We start from the raw sequence: 24,023 nt of genomic DNA, 5'->3' as shown, positions 1-24,023 counted from the left end.
GCTGCCCAGAGAGGTTGTAGAGTGTCCTTGTGTAGAGAGCTTCCAACCCACCCTGGGCACTGTGCTGCTGGGCAAGCTGCTGGGGGTGCCCTGCTGGAGCAGGGGGGTTGGAGTGGATGATCTCCAGAGGTCCCTTTCAGCCCCTCACTGGGACTCTGGGATTTAGACGGGGCTTTTCCCACTGCGAGCACACAGTGAGGTAAGGTGGGGGGACACACAGCCCCACAAAACCATCACGGCCACAACCGGGGCTCCAGCCTTTGGCAGCCGCGGGGGCACTTTCACGTCCCCACTCCCGCGCTCGGTCGCTAGCAGCCCCGGCAGGCCCCGAGGGCAGCAGGTGGCCCACAGTCGCCGTCCTTCCCCCGCGGCCGGCGCGGCTGCAGGGGGCAGTAGGTGCTCGCGTTCCGCCCTGGGCGGAGGTAGAGACGGCAGCGGCTCCAGGCTCAGCTTCACCCTCAGCCTCACAGCCGCGGCCCGCAGGACTTGGGGAGGACTCGGCCCACTGGCGATGGGCTCAAGCCCGTTCTCCCTCTCTCCTCACGGGGCTCGGGGTCGTGCCGTGTCCGTCACTCCGCTTTAGGCCGCACACATAAACGCAGCCCCCTGCCGGGCCCGGGGCGGGTGCAGCCGCGGCGGCCCCTAACGCTGCGGGGCGACCGGCCTGGGGAAGGACGGGGGGAGGAAAGCTCCGTTCTCCCGCCCGGGAAGGCCGCGGGGGCGCAGAGAGCGGGAGGGCTCCCGGCTCCTACTCCCCTAGCGGCTCGGTGGGGGGCAGGCAGCCCCCGAAAGGGCGGCGGGGCTCGGCCGCGCTGCGCGGGGCTCGGCCGGGCCCGGCCCGGCCACTTCCGCCCGCGGGGGGGAGGGGCTGCCCACGTGACCCGTCGCAGCACCGCCGCTCGGCTCGAGGCGGTAGCGTCCGCTCGCTTCCCGCATCTCGTATCCCTCCGCCCGCCGCTTCCTCTCCCCCTGAGGACGGCGGGAGAAACGGGGTCCGGAGCGGCGACAAGAAGGCGGGCCGGAGGGCTGGGAGAGAGCGAGGCGGAGAGGCAGCGGCTGGGAGCGGCGAGGCGGCCGTCGGCGGGGGACTACTTTGTGGCATCGGCAGAGGCGGCGGAGGGGGCGGGGCGGCGCTGCCTCCCCTCTCGGAAGCTGCAGCCATGATGGGAGTCTAGCGCTGGCGCGGCGCTGCTGGGCGCGGAGCAGGCCGGGGGGGAATGAGCCAGGCCGCGCCGCCGGCCCGCACGCCCTGAGGAGCCAACACCTTTGCCGCCGCCGCCCCGCCGTCGCCGAGGAGCCCCCCGCCCGCCCTCCCGGCGGCGCGGCCCCACCGCGCGGCTCCGGGCCCGCTGCCGCTACCGCCGCCGCTGCCGCCGCCGCCCCGGGCGGGGAGCGGAGCGGGGCGGAGCGGGGCCGGGCCGGGGGGGCGCCCCGAGCCGCTGTCACCATTGCTGGGGCCCGGAGCGCCGGAGAGCTGCTCTCTCCGCCTCCTCCCCGTTCGCCTCAAAGACGGCGGCGGCGGCGGCACCCTCAGGGACTCGGCCCGGCTCCGGACCCTCTCTGCTCGGCCGCCGCCGCCGCTGCTGCTGCTCCCGCCCCGCTCGGCGCAGCGGCGGCAGGAGGAGGAGGAGGAGGGGGCAGCCGCCGCCGGGAGCCGTCGCTGCCGCCGCCGCGGAGGGAGGCGGGCCCGCCTGGGGCTGAGCCGCCGGCGCAGCAGGCCCCGCGGCCGGGGCCGCCCGGCGGCCGCCGGACCGCCGCCGCCACCACCCGGTCTCGCGCCCCGCCGCCGCCTGGCCCCTGCGCGCTGTCCCGGAGCGGCCCCCGGCTGCCAGACATGACCGCCATCATCAAAGAGATCGTCAGCAGGAACAAAAGGCGATACCAGGAGGATGGCTTCGACCTGGACCTGACCTGTATCCTCCCGCCGGCGACGGGGCCCGGCACCGGGCTCTGCACGTACAGCTATTGCATCAGACCCTGCGCGGCGGTTACCTAACGCGCTTCCCGGTGCCGCTCTGCCGGGAGGCTGCCGGCCGCCTCTGGAGCTCGCCCGGGCCGCCGCCGCGCCTTCGTCGGCCTCCTTTTGTCCGGGCGGCCGCCGTACTGGGGGCCCGGCAGCCGGGCAGATTAGCGGCAGCTCTGCGATGGCGAGGATTAACGTTAGCGCTCCGTGGCGGTGGGTGCTGCCTGCCTGCCGCTGCCCCCGTGTCGCGGAGGTGCTGCCCGCCACGTTCCTGGCCTGGGAGCTCCGGAGCAGCGCGGGCCTGTGGCTTATCTCGTTGGCTGTGTTGGTTTTTCGGCTCCCGCAGCGCGCCCGCCGGTCCCGCCGTGACTCAAGACCAGAGCTCTTCTCGAATTACTATTTTGTTCTTTTTGGCCTTTTCTTATTTAGTAGTTCGCCTTGAATTGCAAATCTAATCGTGGCAGGCCTGTCGCTGTGCTCAGGCTCCTTAAGCCTGTGCAGCAGCAGGGGCCAGGCCTCTGTGTCCTCTGCCCTGGTTTTGGTCCATTCAGTGAGGCAGAGCTTGTGCTTGGTTGCCGTGGGATGCAGCGAGGCCCTGCACTGATGGGAGGAGGCATTTGCTGCTTCCCGATGAAAAAACCCACCTCGTTTCCTGACACCTGAAGCCTGTGCTTTGGTGTCCTCCCAGGCGCAGCAGACGCGAGGTTGTGTCACCAAAGAGAGCTTCACTGGGGCTGGTGGAAGGAGGATTGTGAGGAGTGCAATATGGAACCTGTAATTGGTGTGTAATTAGGGCTAACGAGTCAAACCATAGAGGAACGTTGCCGGGCTGTGTTTTTGGTGGCCTTCTGAGCAGGTTGGCAGGCAGATGTTGAGCTGGAGTTGATGGTGTGCAGGGGCTGTGCTGTCGGCATGGCTTTTGTCCCTGGTGGTGAAATTACCGTGCTGGAGAGGTTTCAGAGCAAGAGCCACGCTTAGAAGTTGGAATTGTGCTAGGGAAAATGATGGTGGGCTGTAGCATTCAGAGCTAGGCTCCTGCTCTAAAGGGAAGAGTTTATCCTCTCCAGAGAGAGCACTTCCTGCTCTGCAGCAGGATCAGGCTGACGTTCCCTTGGGGTTTGGAGCAGTTGCACTCCTGTCATAGCAAATGCCATGAATAAATCCAGTTCTTGGGTAGGGTCAAACCCATTCAGAGCTGTAACCAGCGCAGAGCTCATGGTGTTGTGTTGGGCTTTGGCCTAGAATTGTGGTGGCTTCAAAGCAGCCTGCAAGATTCTTGGCTTGAGTAGCTGGCTGCTGAGCTTGTGGTTAGAATGGGGCAGGTCTGGTACCTGATTCCTGCCTTCTGCTGGTGGCACTGGTAGAACTTTTAGGCTTGTCTTTTAAATGATGTTCTTGGTCTTTTCATTAACCTGAGACCTACCACTGACACAGACTTCAGGAGTCTGAGGCCCTTTGGGGCTGTGTGGAGGCGGGGGGGGGGGGGGGGGGGGGGGGGGGGGAGGCCTTTGCTGGGAGCTTTGGCCTTATAAAAAAAGAGTTAAGTGCTGGCAAAACAATGAGGTTTTGGCTTCCTGGTTGGAGAGCTTGATGTCTCAGAGATCTGTGCCCAGATGTGCCATTAGTGTGGAGGAGGATTTTTCACCTAAGCAGATCTTTTCTTTTCTTTTGTATTTTTTTTTTAACGAGTCATCAGCTCCCAGCAAGAGATTTGGTGAATGTTGAACCTGGGTCCTCCTGCTCAGGGTTGCTGCTAGCACGTCAGATGGAGTTTATGGCTTATTTTTTTGGCTTGTTCATTATATTCTTAGAGTTTTGCATTAAAAGTAGGCCACTGAGCACTGGGCTTGGGCTGGTTTGTCTGAAAGGAGTAGCTGGCTGCAGTTCTGTAATGAAATTTGGAGGAATGGTGGGGTTTGTCTTCATGCTTGCTAAAACAGCTTTGGAAGAAGCTTAGACTCAGTCCTTTATGTATATATACTTTTTTCCCCTTGTAGCTGTACAATTTGAGCAGATAATTAATGACTGAAGCCTGCTCTCTGTACAGTGTAATGGCTTTGCTTGAAGGCTGGCATTGCTGCAGAAGGGAGAGTTGAATTTGTTACCATTTTGTGCAGGAGATGCTCTTTTTCCTGTTCTTTTTGTTTTTCCCCAGGGTTTTGATGGAATTGTTGCTCATACTCCCTGCTAGCTGGGAAAATAACCTATTTATTTCTTACAGGGGGCAGGCAGAGGGCTGAGCTGGCAGGTAGCTCTCCAGCAGTTGCCGTGCTAGATGATGGAGAAAAGTTGAAGTGAGCTGTTTAAGAAGGCACATGGTGCACGGTAGGGGTGAAGTTTCCAGAGGTATTTCTCACCAGGTGCTGGAGCTGAACAGGGTGAGAACAAACCAGGTTGTGCTGTGGGTCCGCTGTGCTTTCCTGCACACCTGTGCAGACAGGAGGGTCTTCTGTTACAGGTGGTGGGTGACCTGAAAGTTTAGCTGGCATATGGGAAATGGAAGCATGAATTGCTCCTGCAGCAAATGGGTGAGGAATTCAGTGGTGGTAACCCCAAAATATTCAGGGATTACTAACCTGGGCTGTGGAAGGTGGAGAATAAAATGAAAGTAGAGTGAATTTGAGTGAGGTCCTTGATCTCCGGCCTGGCTGCTGCTGCATGCCGCTGTGCGCCCCGACTCCGGCCTGGCTGCTGCGTGCTGCTGCGGTGCTGTGCGCCCCGACTCCGGGCTGGCTGCTGCTGCGTGCCGCTGTGCGCCCCGTCTCCAGCCTGGCTGCTGTGTGCTGCTGCAGTGCTGTGTGCCCCGTCTCGGGCCTGGCTGCTGCGTGCCGCCGTGCGCCCCGTCTCGGGCCTGGCTGCTGCTGCGTGCCGCCGTGCGCCCCGTCTCGGGCCTGGCTGCTGCTGCGTGCCGCCGTGCGCCCCGTCTCGGGCCTGGCTGCTGCTGCGTGCCGCCGTGCGCCCCGTCTCGGGCCTGGCTGCTGCTGCGTGCCGCCGTGCGCCCCGTCTCGGGCCTGGCTGCTGCTGCGTGCTGCGGTGCCGTGCGCCCCGTCTCGGGCCTGGCTGCTGCTGCGTGCCGCCGTGCGCCCCGTCTCGGGCCTGGCTGCTGCTGCGTGCCGCCGTGCGCCCCGTCTCGGGCCTGGCTGCTGCTGCGTGCCGCCGTGCGCCCCGTCTCGGGCCTGGCTGCTGCTGCGTGCTGCGGTGCCGTGCGCCCCGTCTCGGGCCTGGCTGCTGCTGCAGTGCCGTGCGCCCCGTCTCGGGCCTGGCTGCTGCTGCGTGCCGCCGTGCGCCCCGTCTCGGGCCTGGCTGCTGCTGCGTGCCGCCGTGCGCCCCGTCTCGGGCCTGGCTGCTGCTGCGTGCTGCAGTGCCGTGCGCCCCGTCTCGGGCCTGGCTGCTGCTGCGTGCTGCGGTGCCGTGCGCCCCGTCTCGGGCCTGGCTGCTGCTGCGTGCTGCGGTGCCGTGCGCCCCGTCTCGGGCCTGGCTGCTGCGTGCTGCGGTGCCGTGCGCCCCGTCTCGGGCCTGGCTGCTGCGTGCTGCGGTGCCGTGCGCCCCGTCTCGGGCCTGGCTGCTGCGTGCTGCAGTGCCGTGCGCCCCGTCTCGGGCCTGGCTGCTGCGTGCTGCGGTGCCGTGCGCCCCGTCTCGGGCCTGGCTGCTGCTGCGTGCTGCAGTGCCGTGCGCCCCGTCTCGGGCCTGGCTGCTGCTGCGTGCTGCGGTGCCGTGCGCCCCGTCTCGGGCCTGGCTGCTGCTGCGTGCTGCGGTGCCGTGCGCCCCGTCTCGGGCCTGGCTGCTGCTGCGTGCCGCCGTGCGCCCCGTCTCGGGCCTGGCTGCTGCTGCGTGCTGCGGTGCCGTGCGCCCCGTCTCGGGCCTGGCTGCTGCTGCGTGCTGCGGTGCCGTGCGCCCCGTCTCGGGCCTGGCTGCTGCGTGCTGCGGTGCCGTGCGCCCCGTCTCGGGCCTGGCTGCTGCTGCAGTGCCGTGCGCCCCGTCTCGGGCCTGGCTGCTGCTGCAGTGCCGTGCGCCCCGTCTCGGGCCTGGCTGCTGCTGCAGTGCCGTGCGCCCCGTCTCGGGCCTGGCTGCTGCTGCGTGCTGCGATGCCAGTTGCCCTGTCTCGGGCCTAGCTGCTGCTGTGGTGGTGTGTGCCCCGTCTCCAGCCTGGCTGCTGCATGCTGTGTGCCCCGTCTCCAGCCTGGCTGCTGCATGCTGTGTGCCCCGTCTCCAGCCTGGCTGCTGCAGTGCTGTGCGCCCCGTCTCGGGCCTGGCTGCTGCTGCGGTGCCGTGTGCCCCATGCTGGGCCTGGCTTCTGCATGCTGTGTGCCCCGTCTTGTTGCTCTGTCTGTGTGAGGGAGGGTTAGTGTCTCTGTGGCCAACGTGGCCAAAGATTTGCAGTCGTTGTTTTGGTTGTGCCTCATGGTCCCAAGGCCTTGCAGGGAGCATGCTCCTGCAGGCTGGCGTGCCAGAGCATCCCCTTCACGGACCTTTGTTTAGTTTGTCTTGCCCTGTGCTGTGTCAAATCCTTTTAAAACTGGCCCTCAGCAGTGCCTGATGAGGTGGTGTAACTCTTCTTTCTTGTGTGGATAAATTGAGGAATGGGAAACAGTGACTTTGCAAAGTCAGTAGCTTTACATGAGGTACAGAGCATGAGGACAGGCCCACGTGCTGATTATGTGTCTTTAAAAGACCCAGTGATGGTGCTTCTCGTGCTCTTTTCTCTCTGAAGGATAAATAACCGACCCAGACCCCACACTTCTTGGGGCAGGGGATAAAATTCGAAGTCATTTTTAAGGTGGAGCTTTTCAGTGCTTTATTTCCGTGCTTTATTCCTGATTTCATTTGGGTTTCTCTTCCATCCCTGTCACTCCTGGATTGGTTTTTGGTGAGAAGGAAACTTTGTACTCGAGTCTTGCTTCTGAGGTGGCTGCAATTCCTGGCCTGAGGAGCCGTGCATTTGGTGAGGCTCTGGGATCTTGGTTATCTCTGAAGTTGTGCAGCGTGGTGGTTGTGCTGCAGGGAGCAGGGAAGAGTTGAGTGCTTGCATGCAAGCCTTGCAGGCTGCATTGATTTGCTTGGTGAGGCTGCATCTGGAGCATTGTGTCCAGTTCTGGGCCCCTCAGTTCAAGAAGGAGCTCAGGGTAGTGTTTGAGAGAGTCCATGGCAGAGGCACAGAGCTGCTGCAGGCAGTGGAAGATCTTCCTCAGGAGCAGAGCCTGAGGGAGCTGAGGGCTCTGGAGCTTGCAGAGGAGGAGCCTGAGAGGTGAGCTCCTTGCTGGGGCTCAATGTGTGGAGGGGCAGTGCCCAGAGGCTGGAGCCAGGCTCTGCTGGGTGCTGCCCAGTGCCAGCACAAGGGGCAGTGCTGGAAGCTGAGGCAGAGGAAGTTGCATGGACAGAGGAGGGAGAAGTTTTTCCCTGTGAGGGTGCCAGAGGCCTGGAGCAGGCTGCCCAGGGGGGTTGTGGAGTCTCCCTCTGTGGAGATACTAAAAACCCACCTGGTTGTGACCTGCCCTGGGTGCCCCTGCTCTGGCAGGGGGGCTGGATTGGATGAGCTTTGGGGGTCCCTTCCAACCCCTAACATTCAGAGAGTCTGTGATCCTCTGTGCCTTAAGAGCTCTGCATGGAACCAAGGTTAGCAAGCAGCTTAATTCTGAGAGACTAAAAATCACCTAACTGCTGCTTGTGCCTGCTGTAGCTTTGCCTCCTGCTTCCAGGCCTTCTGTTAGGCCTGAAAATGGCCATCTAGCTTGGGCTTAGTGTAGAGCATGCCTGCCCTGATGCTTAATTGAAGCATGTGTAGCTTGTGACCTACATAGTGCTGCAAGCTGCAGCAGCACTGCCACAGATGAGATGTTGGCTGCAGTTTATTTAGGAGCGAGGCTCCGGTGCCAGGTGCCTCCCCTGGTGAAATGCAGAGGAGACCTCAGACTCCAAGGGGAAGCTTCTTAGGGTATCATAGTGCCTGATGCTCTTTGCAGGCCTAAAGCTCTTTGCCTTTTTAATGGCTTGTTCAATTTTGGGACTTGACTCGAAATGGCTCAGCTTCCAGGAAAAAAAAAACCCACCCAAGCCAGAGAAGGGTTTGGTGGCATGAGGTGCAGACTGGGTGTAAAAATAGAGCCCGAGCTGGAAATGCCATTTGGTGAGAATGCTTGCTCTGGGTTGAAAGCTGAACTTGGGGAGATGGTTTGTGACGAGCTTTTCATGCCTGTGAGCACAGAAAGGGCTGGTAAGGGTTTGGAAGGAGCCAACTGGCAACACATTTTATTGGTGGGAGAAGTATTTCTTTCTCCTGGGGCAAACCATGGTAGTGTTAAGAGCCCAACAGACTCATTTTTGCTTCTGGAGACAGGGATGGTTCATAGAGTCAGTAGAATACCAAGTTGGAAGGGAGCTCAAAGATCATCTGGTCCAAGCTAGAATGGAGTTTAAATAAGGTGGTAACAATCTTGGGTTCTGGACAAGATGAGCCAGCTCTGCTTTGAATCCTTCTAAGAAGTCATGTTTGAATAGCCAGTACTGAACAGTAGTGCTGGGTGGGGACTGGTCAGAGTTTGATTGTTGCCTCTTTGCTGTAGGATGGGTTTGGTCCTGGGAACATTGGTCTTGCTGCACACAGGCATAGAATGGTCTGGGTTGGAGGAGACCTTTAAAGGTCGTCTGGTTCACCCCCACACACTGCCTGCAGTGAGTAGGGACAGCTTCAGCTAGATCAGGTTTCTCAGAGTCCTCTCAAACCTCACCTGGAATAGTTCCAGGGATGGGGCATCTCCCACCTCTGGGCAACCTGGGTCAGGCTCTTCTCAACCTCAGTGTCAAATGTTTCTCCCTTCTCTCCACTCTCAATCTCCCTCTTTGAGTTCAAATAATCCCCCCCTTGTCCTGGCACAACAGGCCCTGCTCAAAACTCTGTCCCCAGCTGTCTGCTCAGCCTCTTACCAAAGCCTTTTGAATTGGCCAACTGGTGAAGCCCTCCCCACCCTCCCCACCGTCCAGTACCTGAGGGGGCCCCAGGAGAGCTGGGGAGGGACTTTTTCCAAGGGCTGGAGGGACAATGGCTTTGAACTGGAGGAGAGGAGACTGAGACTGGAGATGAGGAAGAAATTGTTGGAGTGAGGGTGGGGAGACACTGGCCCAAGTTGCCCAGGGAGGTGGTGGAAGCCTCCTGCCTGGAGGTGTTTGCAGCCAGGCTGGAGGTGGCTGTGAGCAACCTGCTGCGGTGTGAGGTGTCCCTGCCCATGGCAGGGGGTTGGCACTGCCTGAGCCTTGAGGTCCCTTCCAGCCCTGCCAGTTCTGTGAGTCTATAAGTTGAGTGAGGTGTGTGTGATTGTGTTTTCAGAACATGCAAAGCTTTGCTGTTAAACATTAAGAGGAGAGCACTGAATGAAGTGCTGGCTTTACTAGGCCTGGTATTGGTTTTGAGCACTTCTCTGGGAAGGAAAAATCTGAGTTCAACTTCAGTATCTCTTAAAATAAGGCTGATGAGGTGATGGCCCTTGAGAAATGGTCTTTGTTGAGGCTGGTCAGTGACTTTGAGGTAAGTTAGGGCAGCATTGAGCACTTCTAAAAATCCCTCTTGTTTAGCTCTCAGTGTAATTTGCCCTGAATCAACACTGGCTCCAACTTGAGGCTTGAAGGAGGTCACTGGATTCTGGAAGTGGTCTTTCTAGGAACTGGTGCTTGTAGGGAAGGCATATCTGTCCTCAAGATAATTACATGGGACTTGCACTGCCTTTGTGGCATGGTTTAGGGCGAGGAGCCTTGAGTGTAGAGCTTTGGGAGCACTTGAAATAGCTGCTAGTCCTGCTGTGTGGTACTTGGGAGAAGGTTAGCTGGCTCCCTTTGGCTGCTAGGCTTGGGGATCAAAGGGGACAAAAATGTCTTTTTCTTATGCTATCCAGGGCTACACTTAATGCATCTCATTGCAGAGCTTTGGAAGTACAGTGACTGCTGTGGAGGAAGTCAGTATTTGCTATGTGAGCTGTTAGAACATTATGCAGAGGCCTACAGACTCTTCTTCCAGAAGAGAGGTAACTGCAGTGGCCATTTTCTTCCTGGTGGGATGTGGAAGCAATCATAGAACCATAGAATGGCTCAGGTTGGAAGGGACCTTAGACATCATTACTCCAACCTCCCCACCATGGCCACAGACACTTCCCAAGTAGACTTGGCTGCTCAAGGCCTCATCCAACCTGGCCTTGAACACCCCCAGGGAGGAGGCAGCCACAGCCTCCCTGGGCAGCCTGTGCCAGAGTCTCCCCATCTTCCTACTGAAGAACTTCTCAGCTCCAGTCTGACCCTGCTCTGCCTCAGCTTCCAACCCTTCCCCTTTGCCCTGTCTCCAGACACCCACAGGAAAAGTCTCTCAAGCTTTCCTGTAGGATCCCTTCAGCTATTGACAGGCAGCTCTGAGGTCCCCCTGGAGTCTTCTCCTCTCCAGGCTGAACACCTCCAGCTCCCTCAGCCTGTGCTCACAGCAGAGCTGCTCCAGCCCAGGGATTTGTTGGGGTTGATAGAGTTTGTTCAGTGATGGCAAGTGGCAGAATGTGGTTTTTGAACACATTATGGTAAAAATCTCTTTGCTAGAAAAGCAAAGCCATGCCCAAATTGAATACATGAAGTTTGTCTTCCCAGTTGCTTTTGCTGGTTGTGAATCAGAGAATCACAGAATGGCTTAGGTTGAAAGGGACCTCTAAGCTCATCCACTCCAACCACAACTGTCATACAACCATAGAACTGTCAGGGCTGGAAGATACCTCAAGGATCAGCCAGTCCCAACCCCCTGCCATGGGCAGGGACACCTCACACTGCAGCAGGTTGCTCACAGCCACCTCCAGCCTGGCCTTCAATACCTCCAGGCATGAGGCTTCCACCACCTCCCTGGGCAACTAGACCTGGTTGCCCAAGGCCTCATCCCCAACCTGGCCTTGAACACCTCCAGGGAGGAGGCAACCACAGCCTCCCTGAGCAAACTACCCCAGAGCTTCTCCACCCTGGTACTGAAGAGCTGCTTCCTCAGCTCCAGTCTAACCCTGCTCTCTCTCAGCCAATCCTTGCCTAGTTTCTTAAGTGACATGATGTTTTTAATGGGTTAAGGTTGTTGCCATGTTGACACTGCATAGGATGACAAATTACAGCCTCTAGTACATCAGCCCAGAGTCTTCCTTCACAACCTGTTTAAACAAGAGCATGGTTCCTGGCTGGTGATTCTGGGGGACAAAGGGGAAGAGAAGGGAGGGAACAGGCAGTTGAGCTGAGAAGTCCCTGAATTGCATTGCAGAGCAGAGCTGCTGTCATTAGTCATGAGTCCCTCCAAAGCACACCTCTCTAGGTCCAGAGTCAGCTGGGGCCGTGCCTGATTGGTGTCCATGTGCCTAATGCAGGGTGTGCAGTGCAGGTGAATTACTGCACAGCTCTTTCAGGGGAGAAATGGGATGTAGCCTGCAGTAGGGAGGAGTGAGTGCTGGGTGGAGGATCACAGAGTTGGTTTGGGTGGAGAAGACCTTTCAGCTCATCCACTCCAACCACACTTGAGCCCAGGCTGGGGCTGAGCCATGGCCCTCAGCACCAAAACTCTGTGGCTTTGAAACACTTCCAGGGATGGGGATTCAGCCACCTCCCTGGGCAGCCTGGCCCAGTGTCTGGGAGCCCTTTCAGGGAAGAAGTTTCTTCTCATGTCCAACCTAAGCCTCCCTGGGTGCAACTTGAGGCAATTTCCTCTTGTCCTGTCCCCCATTATGATGGAGAAGAGCCCAACCCCCACCTGCCTCCAGCCTCCTTTCAGGGAGTTGCAGAGGTTTCCCCTCACTCTCCTTTTGGTTGGACTTGATGATCTCTCAGGTCTTTTCCACCCTTGTTGATTCTATGATTCTATTCTCCAGGCTTGACCAAACCCCAGTTCCCTCACCCCCTCCTATTGCCTGAGGCCTCAGCTGAAACCCTGCTTGTGGGCTCCTCTGGTTTGCCCCTTGGGAGGGCTTTGGGGCTTAAAGCTGTTCCTCAGGCTTGTGCAGCTGTAGAAGCCCTTAGGAGGGCAATTCCCAGGCTGGAAGGAGGGAGTTTCTTGGAGAGTGTGGGAGTGTTGCTGAGTGGCCCTGGAGGGCAGGGTCTGTCCTGAAACACAAATGCTTTTGGGGTTGCTTGCCTCTCCTCTGGGTTCAGAAGCAGCTGTTAGCTAGGTCCCAGTCTGATAGCTCCCATGTAAACAAATCCTTGCTGCAGTCTCCAAGTCAGGGCTAACATCCTCTTTGCTCCTGTCATCATCTGCCTCTGTCCTGCCTTTCTGGGGGAATGGAAGTAAAGAATGGGGCAGTTAGGGCCTGCATCATGCTGCAGAGGTGCAGCTGCTGCCAGTGAGGATTTGTAGGCAGCGCTGGGCTCCGGGATTCAGTTGTTGGTTGAGCGTGCAGCTCACAAGTGAAACTGGAGTGCTGTGTGTTTGGGGTGATGACTGCAGAGGATGAAGGCCCAGATTCACAGTGCAGCAGTACAGGAAAAAAAGGCTTTTTTTTCCTTTTTTTTTTTTTTCCCTTTTTGGGGGTAGTGAAGTGCTTAAGAATTCCTGGAATCACAGAGCTGGCAGGGCTGGAAGGGACCTCAAGGCTCAGCCAGTGCCAACCCCCTGCCATGGGCAGGGACACCTCACACTGCAGCAGGTTGCTTACAGCCACCTCCAGCCTGGCTGCAAACACCTCCAGGCAGGAGGCTTCCACCACCTCCCTGGGCAGCCTGGGCCAGGCTCTCACCACCCTCCTGGCCAACAACTTCTTCCTCACAGCCAATCTCAAGCTCCCCACTTCTCCTTTTGCTCCATCCCCCCCCGTCCTATCCCTCCCTCACCCCCTCCCAAGTCCCTCCCCAGCTTGCTTGCAGCCCCCTGCAGCTCCTGGCAGGCCACCAGAAGCTCTCCTGGGAGCCTTCTCCTCTCCAGCCTGCACAAGCCCAACTCTCTCAGGCTGTCTGCAGAGCAGAGCAGCTCCAGCCCTCTGCTCCTCCTCCTGGCCCTTCTCTGGACCCCTTCCAGCCCCTCCAGAGCCTTCCTGTGCTGGGGGCTCCAGACCTGGCCCCAGAGCTCCAGCTGTGGTCTCAGCAGAGTGGAGCAGAGGGGCAGAATCCCCTCCCTGGCCCTGCTGGCCACACTACTCCTGCCTGCAGTCCAGGCTCTGCTTGGCTCTCTGGGCTGCAAGTGCTCCCTGCTGGCTCCTGTTATGCATCCACCAGCACCCCTTTATAAACTTAATTCTGCCTTTCTGGAGCTGGAGGATCACAGCCTTTGATTGCATGATTCATTTTCTTGGAGGCTGCTTTAGTTCACTGCCTGAGTTTGTATCAGGCTGGGATTGTAGTTGTGTATTTTCTCCAGTAGTTGTGTATTTCTCCAATGAGTTAGGTAAGAAATGTCCTTTTTTGGTGCTGATGTGGAGAGGAAGAAAATGCTGGATCTCACTAGAAGGAAATTCAGAGCACCTGCTCAAGGGGTAATGGCTTCAAACTTGAAAGAAGCTTAATGGAGAGGAGATACTAGGAGGAAATTCTTCCCCATGAGGGTGTTGAGGCACTGAAACAAGTTGCCCTGAGATGTTGTGGAAGCTCCTGGAAGCATTAAAGGCTAGGCTGGATGAGGCCTTGAGCACCCTGGTCTGGTTAGAGGTGTCCCTGTCTGTGGCAGAGGGGTGGAACTAGATGATCTCTAAAGTCCCTTCCAACCCAAATCATTCTGTGATGCTCAGGGCTTGTTGATTGAGAACCACTTCCCTGGGTTGGCCTTTTGTCATAGTTTGCTACTTGCTTTTATGCTCTGTTGGGTCCACCAGCCCCCAGTTGAGGTTGGATAAATTAATCCAAATCTTACTTCACAGACTTAGAGGATGTTAGGGGTGGAAGGGACCTCTGGAGAGCTTCCAGCCCAAGCCCCCTGCCAGAGCAGGAGCAGAGAATCCAGCACAGGGCACACAGGAACACATCCAGACAGGGCTGTAAAGGCTCCACAGAAGGAGACTCCACAACCTCTCTGGACAGCCTGCTCCAGGCCTCTGGGAGTATCCCAGGCAAGAAAGTCCTTCTCATGTTGAGCTGCAACCTCCTTGGCTCTGGTTTACATCCAGGTTTTGTAGCTTATCATTTATAAAGCAATTCAGGGCAGTGTGTGTCCTCCAGCCCCTCTGTTATTTGGAATTCTCTTGCCCCTGAAAGATTTTTAGATGTCCTTTCAGACTTGCAAAAAGTTGAGAGTGAGAGATTTTGTCACTGCCTGTCAGTAAATATCAAAGCAGTGGCTCTCTCAGTGCTCCCTTCTTTTGGACTGAATCAAATGCTGGTGTTCTGTTTTGCTTTGGTTTCGTTCCCCTGTGGGTGTTTGAGGTTAGCAATGGTCAAGTACATAGCAGGCTGAGAGACTTGGGGCTGTTCAGTCTGGGGAAGAGAAGGCTCTGAGGAGAGCTTCTGGTGGCCTGCCAGGATCTGCAGGGGGCTGCAAGCAAGCTGGGGAGGGACTTGGGAGGGGGTGAGGGAGGGATAGGACGGGGGGGGATGGAGCCAAAGTAGAAGTGGGGAGCTTGAGATTGGCTGTGAGGAAGAAGTTGTTCCCCAGGAGGGTGGTGAGAGCCTGGCCCAGGTTGCCCAGGGAGGTGGTGGAAGCCTCCTGCCTGGAGGTGTTTGCAGCCAGGCTGGAGGTGGCTGTGAGCAACCTGCTGTGGTGTGAGGTGTCCCTGCCCATGGCAGGGGGTTGGCACTGCCTGAGCCTTGAGCTCCCTTCCAGCCCTGACAGTTCTGTGAGTCTGTGATCAGTGCTTCTTCAAAAGAGATCCTGCAGGAGGTGGTGGTGTGCTGAGCAAGGTCATCTGCTCTCTCTTCATAGAGGTTGTGCTGAAGTTGCTTGGGGGATCAGAGTAGGTGAATTTATGTCTTTGGACATTGCAGGCTGGGATGTGACTGCAAACCTCTCATGCCTCCTACTGAGAAGAGCCACTCAGCAGATGAGTTACTTGGAAAGCTGCTTAGCCTGGCTCATGTTCTTTGCCACTGGCTAAGCCCCTGGTCTCAGGCTGCTGTGTTGCTGGGGTGCCAGGCTAAGGATGATGAGATGGGATGCAGCTTCTCCCAAAGCCTGAGCCCCAAAGCAGGCCACCTTGGACCTCTGCACCTTTCCACCTCTAGGGTTTTGTCAGGGCTGTAGATGTGGACTTGGAGTTCTGGAAGGAGTTGAGGCTTATTCTTTGACTCCTCATCTGAGGAGTTCTTTCCATCAAATTTTGAGAGTCTTACTGTGTGTGGCTGCATCACTTCTGCTGCTGCTGGGGCAGGGCAGCTTCTTTGTGCCCTGGAACATGGGCAGCAGGGGATTCTGCCCCTCTGCTGTGCTCTGCTCAGACCCCCCTGCAGTGCTGGGGCAGCTCTGGAGCCCTCAGCACAGCCAGGGAGCTGCTGGAGCAGGGCCAGAGGAGGCCACAGCAGTGCTGGCAGGGCTGGAAGCCCTCTGCTGGGAGGCCAGGCTGGGAGAGTTGGCCTTGGGCAGCCTGCAGGGGAGAAGGCTCCAGGGAGACCTCCTGTATTTGAAGGGGGCTCCAGGAGAGCTGGGGAGGGACTTTTAACAAAGACATGAAGTGACAGGACAAGGGGGAATGGCTTCAGCGTGGCAGAAGCTCCATCTCTATGAGCCATTAGGAAGAAGTTCTTCCTGGTGAGGGTGGTGAGGCACTGGAGGAGGCTTACCTAGGGAAGCTGGGGTAGCTGCAAGCCTGGAGGAAGTATTCATGGCCAGGCTGGATGAGGCCTCGAGCAATCTGGGCTGGTGGGAGATGTCCTTGCCCATGGCAGGGGAGGTTGGAACTGAATGATCTTTAAGGTCCTTCTGACCCTTAAAAGACTTCCTGATTCTGTGGTTTGAGAGGGCTTTGTAGCTGCTTTACAGCAAGCTCATGCTTCCATTAACACCTGCATGCCTGACCAACCTGAGCTCCTTCTATGATCAGGTGACTGCCTGGTGGATGTGGGGCAGGCTGTGGATGTAGTCTACCTGGACCTCAGCAAGGCCTTTGACACCGTTCCCCACAGCAAACTCCTGGCCAAGCTGTCAGCCCCTGGCTTGGATGGGAGCACACTGCGATGGGTTAGGAACTGGCTGGAGGCTGAGCCCAGAGAGTGGTGGTGAATGGTGCCACATCCAGCTGGCAGCCAGGCACCAGTGGTGTGTCCCAGGGATCAGTGCTGGGCCCCATGCTCTTTAACATCTTTATTGATGATCTGGATGAGGGCATCGAGTCCATCATCAGTAAATTTGCTGACGACACCAAGCTGGGGGCAGGAGTTGATCTGCTGGAGGGTAGAGAGGCTCTGCAGAGGGACCTGGACAGGCTGGGCAGATGGGCAGAGGCCAAGGGCAGGAGATTGAACACATCCAAGTGCCAGGTTCTGCACATTGGCCACAGCAACCCCAGGCAGAGCTACAGGCTGGGGTCAGAGTGGCTGGAGAGCAGTCAGGCAGAGAGGGACCTGGGGGTGCTGGTCGACGGTAGACTGAACATGAGCCTGCAGTGTGCCCAGGCAGCTAAGAGGGCCAATGGCATCCTGGCCTGCATCAGGAACAGTGTGGCCAGCAGGAGCAGGGAGGGCATTCTGCCCCTGTACACTGCACTGGTTAGGCCGCACCTTGAGTCCTGTGTCCAGTTCTGGGCCCCTCAGTTTAGGAAGGAGGTTGACTTGCTGGAACGAGTCCAGAGAAGAGCAACAAAGTTGGTGAGGGGTTTGGAACATAAGCCCTACGAGGAGAGACTGAGGGAGCTGGGGTTGCTTAGCCTGGAGAAGAGGAGACTCAGGGGTGACCTTATTGCTCTCTACAACTACCTGAAGGGAGGTTGTAGACAGACGGATGTTGGTCTCTTCTCCCAGGCAGCCAGTACCAGAACAAGAGGACACAGTCTCAGGCTGTGCCAGGGGAGGTTCAGGCTGGATGTTAGAAAAAAGTTCTATACAGAAAGAGTGATTGCACATTGGAATGGGCTGCCTGGGGAGGTGGTGGAGTCGCCATCACTGGAGGTTTTTAGGAGAAGACTTGACAGGGTGCTTGGTGCTGTGGGTTAGTTGTTTGGGTGGTGTTGGATTGGTTGATGGGTTGGACAGGATGATCTTGAAGGTCTCTTCCAACCTGGTTTATTCTATTATTCTATTCTATTATTCTATTATGTCTTCCCATCTGTGGTTCCAAGCCATGCTGCAAGGCAAGGTGAAGGCAGAAGTCTTTGTCAGAGCAAGCTCTTCTGTGGGACAGAGGCCACCTTCTGTGCTCCCCTTTTACCCTTTCTTTCTAGATGCTGTGAGGTTTCTGAGGTGGATGGGGGGTGGAGGAGCCTGCTTGTTATGTAGATGCTGTGTGGGGGTTTCTCCAATCTTCTTGATCCTCTCAGTTGTTCAGCACAGCCTGCTGGAGAGGGTCCAGCCCAGGGCTATGAGGATGATTAGGGGACTGGAGCACTGCCTGCTGAGGAGAGGCTGAGGGACCTGAGGCTTTTTAGTCTGGGGGTTTCATTAATGTTTATAAATATCTGAGGGCTGGGGGGCAAGAGGGAGGGGACAGGCTCTGCTCACTTGCTCTCTGGGATAGGACAAGGGGCAATGGATGTAAGCTGCAGCCCAGGAGGTTCCACCTCAACCCAAGGGGGAACTTCTTTACTGTGAGGGTCCCAGAGGCCTGGAGCAGGCTGCCCAGAGAAGTTGTGGAGTCTCCTTCTCTGGAGACTTTCCAGGCCCCTCTGGATGTGTTCCTGTGTGACCTGTGCTAGATTGTGTGGTCCTGCTCTGGCAGGGGGTTGGACTTGATGATCTCTGGGTCCCTTCCAACCCCTGACATCCTGTGGTCCTGTGATCCTATGGCTGAGAGCTCCAGGACACTTTTCATCCCCCCTTTCAGCTCAGGTTGAGGCTTGCTCTGGGAATGCTTCCCAAATGCAACAGAGCAAGGAGTTGTGCTATGGTTTGGAAGGGAGCTGAGGATGTTTCCTGCCACAATCTGGCACTATCAGAACACTGGAGCAGGCTGCCCAGGGGGCTTGTGGAGTCTCCCTCTCTGGAGATGCATTCCACTGTGATCTGGTCTAGGTGCTCCTGCTCTGGCAGGGGGGTTGGGCTGGATGAGCTTAGGAGGTCCCCTCCAGCCCCCAACATTCTGTGATCTTCTAGCATCTTTTGATTGACTTCTGGCTGCAGGAATGTGGGTTGCCCTCCAGAGCTGTTCTCAGCACCATGATCTCCTCTGGGGAGAGGTTTTGCCTTGCCAGGTACAAGGGAGCTGAAGTTTTATTGTTCCTTGCCTGGGTTGCTGGATTAGAATTACAAGCTGAAAGATTAAGGCAGAGAAGCAATACATAAAGGAGGGGGAAAAAAAAGGAGACAAACCCCCCCCAAAGGTTGTGGTTGAAATCTTGAGTGTTGAGAGGTTCAAGGCATGGCTTCTGACTCGCAAAGTGTTCCTCTTGGCCACATCTGAGTTGGTTTCTTTTCTCCTTCTTGAAGGCACAGATGGTAGAGTTGGCAAGTGCAGCTGGCTGGCTCCAAGGAATCCTCCTTTACTCTGCAGAGCTTTCTTCCTGCTCCTTTCCCCTCTGCTTTCTGACTGTCCAGGCTCGGAGGGCAGGAGGAGGCTTTGCTTTGCGTCTCCTGCTGGCTGATGGCAGCGCCACCTCTCTTGGAAACAGCGAAGCAGCAGGGGCGTTGGGAGGCTTCTGCAGCCTTGGCTGGGTGCATTTTCCTGGGCCTTTCTCTCTTTGGTGGGGATTGCTGTCAGGAAAACGGCGCTAATGAGAGCTTGGCCATTTGTCAGGACTCTGAAATCTGTTTGAGGACCGAGCGTGGATGCTTGCCCTAATGCTCCCCCCTCCCCCCCCCCCCCCCCATAGGTTCAGGCTGTCAGGCTGTTGAAAAGCACGAAGAGTTGTGTGGGTTTTTTTTCTTGCTGTTGCTGAAAGGGACTTGTTGAAGCTGGAGCTGAAGGGCTGGAGGTCAGCAGTTCAGCCTCCAGACCCCCAGCTGCGGTGGCGCTGAAGCAGAGTCCTGGCAAGCGCAGGCAAAGGGAGGCACCAGAGCGGCCTGCTGAGGCTTCCAAGGCAAGGCTGCTCCTCTGCTCCTTGCTGTCACTATCAAATGGGGCTGGAGCAGCTGACAGCTCGGCCCCCCCATGCCAGGAGCTGGTTTGCCTCTCGCTGAGGCTCTCCACAGGGCAGGAGGGTGCTGGGTGATGTGTGGTGGAGCCCAGCTGACAGCAGCTTGAGTGCCGGTGAGGAGTGGTCTGGGCAGGAGCTGATTAAAGCCTGAACTGGAGGTGAGAATTTGCATTCCTGGCAGCTGGGAAGCTTTCTGCAGGCCATAGATTCACCAATTTCAATCTGCTCTTTGTTAAATAAGAGTCCTGTTTGCAAGCAGGGAAGGGAGAGTGGGGAGCAATGGGACTGCTGGACTCTTGCTTGGCAGGTGGCGGGCTGAGGGCTGGCAGGAAGTTGTGTTTCGTAGCTCCAAAGCGTGACCGTGGCTCACAGGTTCGGGAGCACTCTTAACACTCAGCTTGCTTTGAAGCTCTGGTGAGAAGGGGGAAGCCTAAAGCCTGGTAGGCCTTTGGTTGTAAAGGGCTGAGGGTTTTAAAGATGGGGTTTTGTATTGGTGTTTTGCTGGGTGCTGGGTTTGAGAAGTAAAGCTCTGCAAATTCTGCAGCACTGCCTGCTGCAGAAAAGAGGAAGCTCAAGTCATCTGCCTTCTGATTTTGTTCTGGCTGCCTTCATGGCACCTCCTCCCACAGCAAACTGCTGTCTAAGTGTCAGCTTGTGGCTTGGACAGCAGCACTCTGAGCTGGGTTAGGAACTGGCTGGAGGCTGAGCCCAGAGAGTGGTGGTGAATGGTGCCACAGCCAGCTGGCAGCCAGGCACCAGTGGTGTGCCCCAGGGAGCAGTGCTGGGCCCCAGCCTCTTTAACATCTTCACTGATGATCTGGATGAGGGGATTGAGTCAGTCATCAGCACATTTGCAGATGACACCAAGCTGGGGGCAGATGTTGGTCAGTTAGAGGCCAGAAGGGCTCTGCAGAGGGACCTCGACCCACTGGACAGATGGGCAGAGGCCAACAGGATGGCATTCAACAAGACCCAGTGCCAGGGGCTGCACTTTGGCCACAGCAACCCCAGGCAGAGCTACAGGCTGGGATCAGAGTGGCTGAGAGCTGCCAGACAGAGAGGGACCTGAGGGTGCTGATTGACAGCTGCCTGAACATGAGCCAGCATTGTGCCCAGGGGGCCAAGAGGGCCAAGGGCATCCTGGCCTGCATCAGGAACAGTGTGGCCAGCAGGAGCAGGGAGGTCATTGTGCCCCTGGACTCTGCATTGGTTAGACCACACCTTGAGTGCTGTGTCCAGTTCTGGGCCCCTCAGTTTAAGAAGGACATTGAGAGACTTGAAGGTGTCCAGAGAAGGGCAACAAGGCTGGGGAGAGGCCTTGAGCACAGCCCTGTGAGGAGAGGCTGAGGGAGCTGGGGTTGCTTAGCCTGGAGAAGAGGAGGCTCAGGGGAGACCTCATTGCCCTCTACAACTACCTGAAGGGAGGTTGTAGCCAGGTGGGGGTTGGTCTCTTCTCCCAGGCAGCCAGCACCAGAACAAGAGGACACAGTCTCAGGCTGTGCCAGGGGAGGTTTAGGCTGGAGGTGAGGAGAAAGTTCTTCACTGAGAGAGTTGTTGGTCATTGGAATGGGCTGCCCAGGGAGGTGGTGGAGTCCCCATCCCTGGAGGTGTTAAGAGGGGATTGGATGTGGCATTTGGTCTGGTCATGAGGTCTAGTCATGGTCTGGTCATGAGGTCTGTGGTGACAGGTTGGACACGATGATCTTGAAGGTCTCTTCCAACCTTGGTGATGCTGTGATACTGTGAGACTGTGATGAGTGGAGTGAGGATGAGGGTTTAAATACTTGATTTGAAAGAGGACTTGATACAATTCCTTGGGAATTCTGGGCACTGTTTGAGAATGGTGATGGCTGCAGGACAGGCCCTGGCTGTCTCTTTGTGCAGCTTCCTTGTGGCTGGGTAAGAACACAAGAATTGGTAAATCCTGCAGCATGCTTTTTTTGGCCACCTTCCATTATTAGGGAAACAAAAAAAAGCTGAATTTGTAAGCAGAATCAGCTACAGGAGCACCAGGAGGAATTCACAGAATCACCCAGAGTCACTGCCCCGTGGGGTTGGGAGGGACATCTGGAGAGCATCCAGCCCACCCCCCCTGCTCCAGCAGGGCACCCCCAGCAGCTTGCCCAGCAGCACAGTGCCCAGGGCGGGTTGGAAGCTCTCCACACCAGGAGACTCCACAACCTCTCTGGGCAGCCTGCTCCAGGCCTCCAGCAGCCTCACAGCAAAGAAGTTTTCCCTCCTGTTTTCTGCCTCTCTGTGTATGAGAGATGTAAAGCAGGCTCTGCATGTTCCTGAAGGTGGTGCTGGCATGAGGTGCACATGCAGACAGCTATTTTGGAAAGCAATTCTCACTGCTCATTTGCCTCATGAGACAGGATTTCTCTCGTGGCAACTGGGAAGGCTGTCATCTTCAGCATGTGGGAGTTGATTTCAGGCTGGCTGCATCTGCAATCTTGTGTCCAGCTCTGGGCCCCTCAGGTCAGGAAGGAGCTCAGGGAAGTGCTTGAGAGAGTCCATGGCAGAGGCACAGAGCTGCTGCAGGCAGTGGAAGCTCTTCCTCAGGAGCAGAGCCTGAGGGAGCTGAGGGCTCTGGAGCTTGCAGAGGAGGAGCCTGAGAGGTGAGCTCCTTGCTGGGGCTCAATGTGTGGAGGGGCAGTGCCCAGAGGCTGGAGCCAGGCTCTGCTGGGTGCTGCCCAGTGCCAGCACAAGGGGCAGTGCTGGAAGCTGAGGCAGAGGAAGTTGCATGGACAGAGGAGGGAGAAGTTTTTCCCTGTGAGGGTGCCAGAGGCCTGGAGCAGGCTGCCCAGGGGGGTCGTGGAGTCTCCCTCTGTGGAGAGATTCCAACCCCCCCTGGATGTGTTGCTGTGTGAGCTGCCCTGGGTGCCCCTGCCCTGGCAGGGGCTTGGACTGGGTGAGCTTTGGAGCTCCCTTCCAGCCCCTGGCATTCTTTGATTCTGTGTTAAACCTACCTGCAGCAGGAGGGCAGAAGGGCATCTCTGAGGCAGTGTCCCTGAGGCAGTGTCTGGGTTGTTTGCTGCTGTGTGTTCTCAGTATTGCTGAATTGAGCTGGTTTGGGGTTGTTTTGTTGTATGCTGTGGCATTTGGTTCCTTAGCAAGTGGCTGGGTTGCTTTCATGGTTCCTTGGCTCGCTGGTGCTGCCTTTGTTGCTGGCAGAGCTGAGGTTTTGCAGTTAGTCACAGTGTGAGCTGGAGCAGGGGATGGTTTATTTCAGCTCTTTGCCGTTGTTTGTGGTGTCTGTCTGACAGATTTTGTTGTTACAATCGCTCACTGACGTCCCAGCCTCCATCTTTACAAGGCTGAGGAAGCAATGAGGGCTTGCAGCACTGTTGGAACCATTACTGGGAACTCAGTGCTCAGGGAAAGAGCTGCTTGGGCAAAATGTGGCAGTGCTGAGTTGAGGTTTCCCCTCCCCCCCCCTGGTTTGGGTAGTTACCTTTGGGTTGCCTGTGCTGGGGAGCTGCCTCAGTAGCTGCCTGAGGCTTGCTCTGGTGTTCATGGGCCTGCCTTAGAAAAAGCTTGGGGTTGATGGTGAGCTCCTTGCATGTTTGAAAGCACCAAGTTCCCCCAGGTTTCCAGGGGTCTTGGTATCCTTATCAGCTTTGTGATGGCTCTGAATTCTTGCTTTCAAAGGCAGCCAAGCTCCCAAACTCCATGGTAGGACCTTTACAGAATTGACAAGTCAGGGAATTCATCCTGCTTGGGAAAGCCCTGTCAGAGCCTCCAGCCCAACCATCATTCTTCTGTCTCTCTACCAAGTGTGGTGCTGAACCATGGCCCTCAGCTTGGAACATCTCCAAGGGTGGGGATTCAAGGACCTCCCTGTGCCAGTCTTGGAGAACCCTTTCAAGGAAGAAGTTTCTTATGGTGTCCAACCTAAACCTCCCCTGGGGCAACTTCAGACTGTTTCCTCTCATCCTGTCAGAGACCAACCCCCACCTGGCTCTAGCCTCCTTTCAGGGAGGTCTTCCCTCAGCCCTCCTCTTCTCCAGGCCAAACAACCCCAGGTTCCTCATTCATCTTGACAGCATATGTCTTAATTTCAGCTTTGCATATCAGTGTTGAATGGACTCAGGTGTGCAAAGCACTGCCTCTGAGCTGCTGAGTGTGGCTGGTGATAGGAGAAGATGCTGAAGGTGATGCTTAGTGGATGGCTACTCCTGTAACTGGCTCTGCTCCCTTCCTTGCAGTGGTCACAGGTTGTCCCTGAGGAGGCCTGCTTCAGTGCCCAGCATCAGGAGCAAAGCAAGCAAGGAGCAGTGCAGTAGCTACCATCCCCTCCACCTGCTGCAGATCTTGGGGCACCTTTTTGTAGCTCTGGGTCATCCTCAATACCAATCCAGGCTGGGAGCTGATGGCATTGAGAGCAGCCCTGCAGAGAAAGACTTGGGGGTGCTGGGTGGTGAGAAGCTGGCCAGGAGGCAGCAATGGGCCCTGGCAGCACAGAAGGCCAGGGGCAGCCTGGGCTGCATCCAAAGCAGTGTGGCCAGAGCTGGAGAGAGGGATCCTGCCCCTCTGCTCTGCCCTGGGGAGACCTCACCTGCAGGGCTGGGGCCAGGTATGGAATCCTCAACACAAGATACACATAGACCTGGTGGAGCAGTTCCAGAGGTGGCAACAAAGATGATCTGGAGCAGCTCTGCTACTGGGGCCAGGCTGGGAGAGTTGGGGCTGTTCAGCCTGGAGAAGAGAAGACTGCATGGGGACCCTAGAGCTGCCCTCCAGTACCTGAAGGGATCCTGCAGGAAGGCTGCAGAGAGACTTTTCCTGAGGGTGTCTGGAGACAGGGCAAGGGGAAATGGTTTGAAGCTGAGGGAGAGCAGGGTCAGGCTGGAGCTGAGGAAGAAGCTCTTCAGTACAAGGGTGCTGAGACTCTGGCACAGGCTGCCCAGAAAGGTGTTTGAGGC

At 57.1% G+C, this 24,023-nt stretch overlaps 1 protein-coding gene across 1 annotated transcript in view; it reads left to right on the top strand.

Annotated features, from left to right (window-relative positions):
* Nucleotides 1-24,023, top strand: part of PTEN (phosphatase and tensin homolog) — a 91,341-nt gene that overhangs the window by 2,332 nt on the left and 64,986 nt on the right. The window contains exon 2 of the mRNA XM_054174620.1: nt 975-1,913. Coding sequence (XP_054030595.1) covers nt 975-1,913 — 939 coding nt within the window. The remainder of the gene's footprint in view (nt 1-974; nt 1,914-24,023) is intronic.

Source organism: Dryobates pubescens, chromosome 30 (genome assembly GCF_014839835.1).
Source record: "Dryobates pubescens isolate bDryPub1 chromosome 30, bDryPub1.pri, whole genome shotgun sequence".
Classification (NCBI taxonomy): Eukaryota; Metazoa; Chordata; class Aves; order Piciformes; family Picidae; genus Dryobates; species Dryobates pubescens.
The sequence above is the reverse complement of the archived record's forward strand: the minus strand, read 5'-3'. Positions and strand labels throughout refer to the sequence as shown.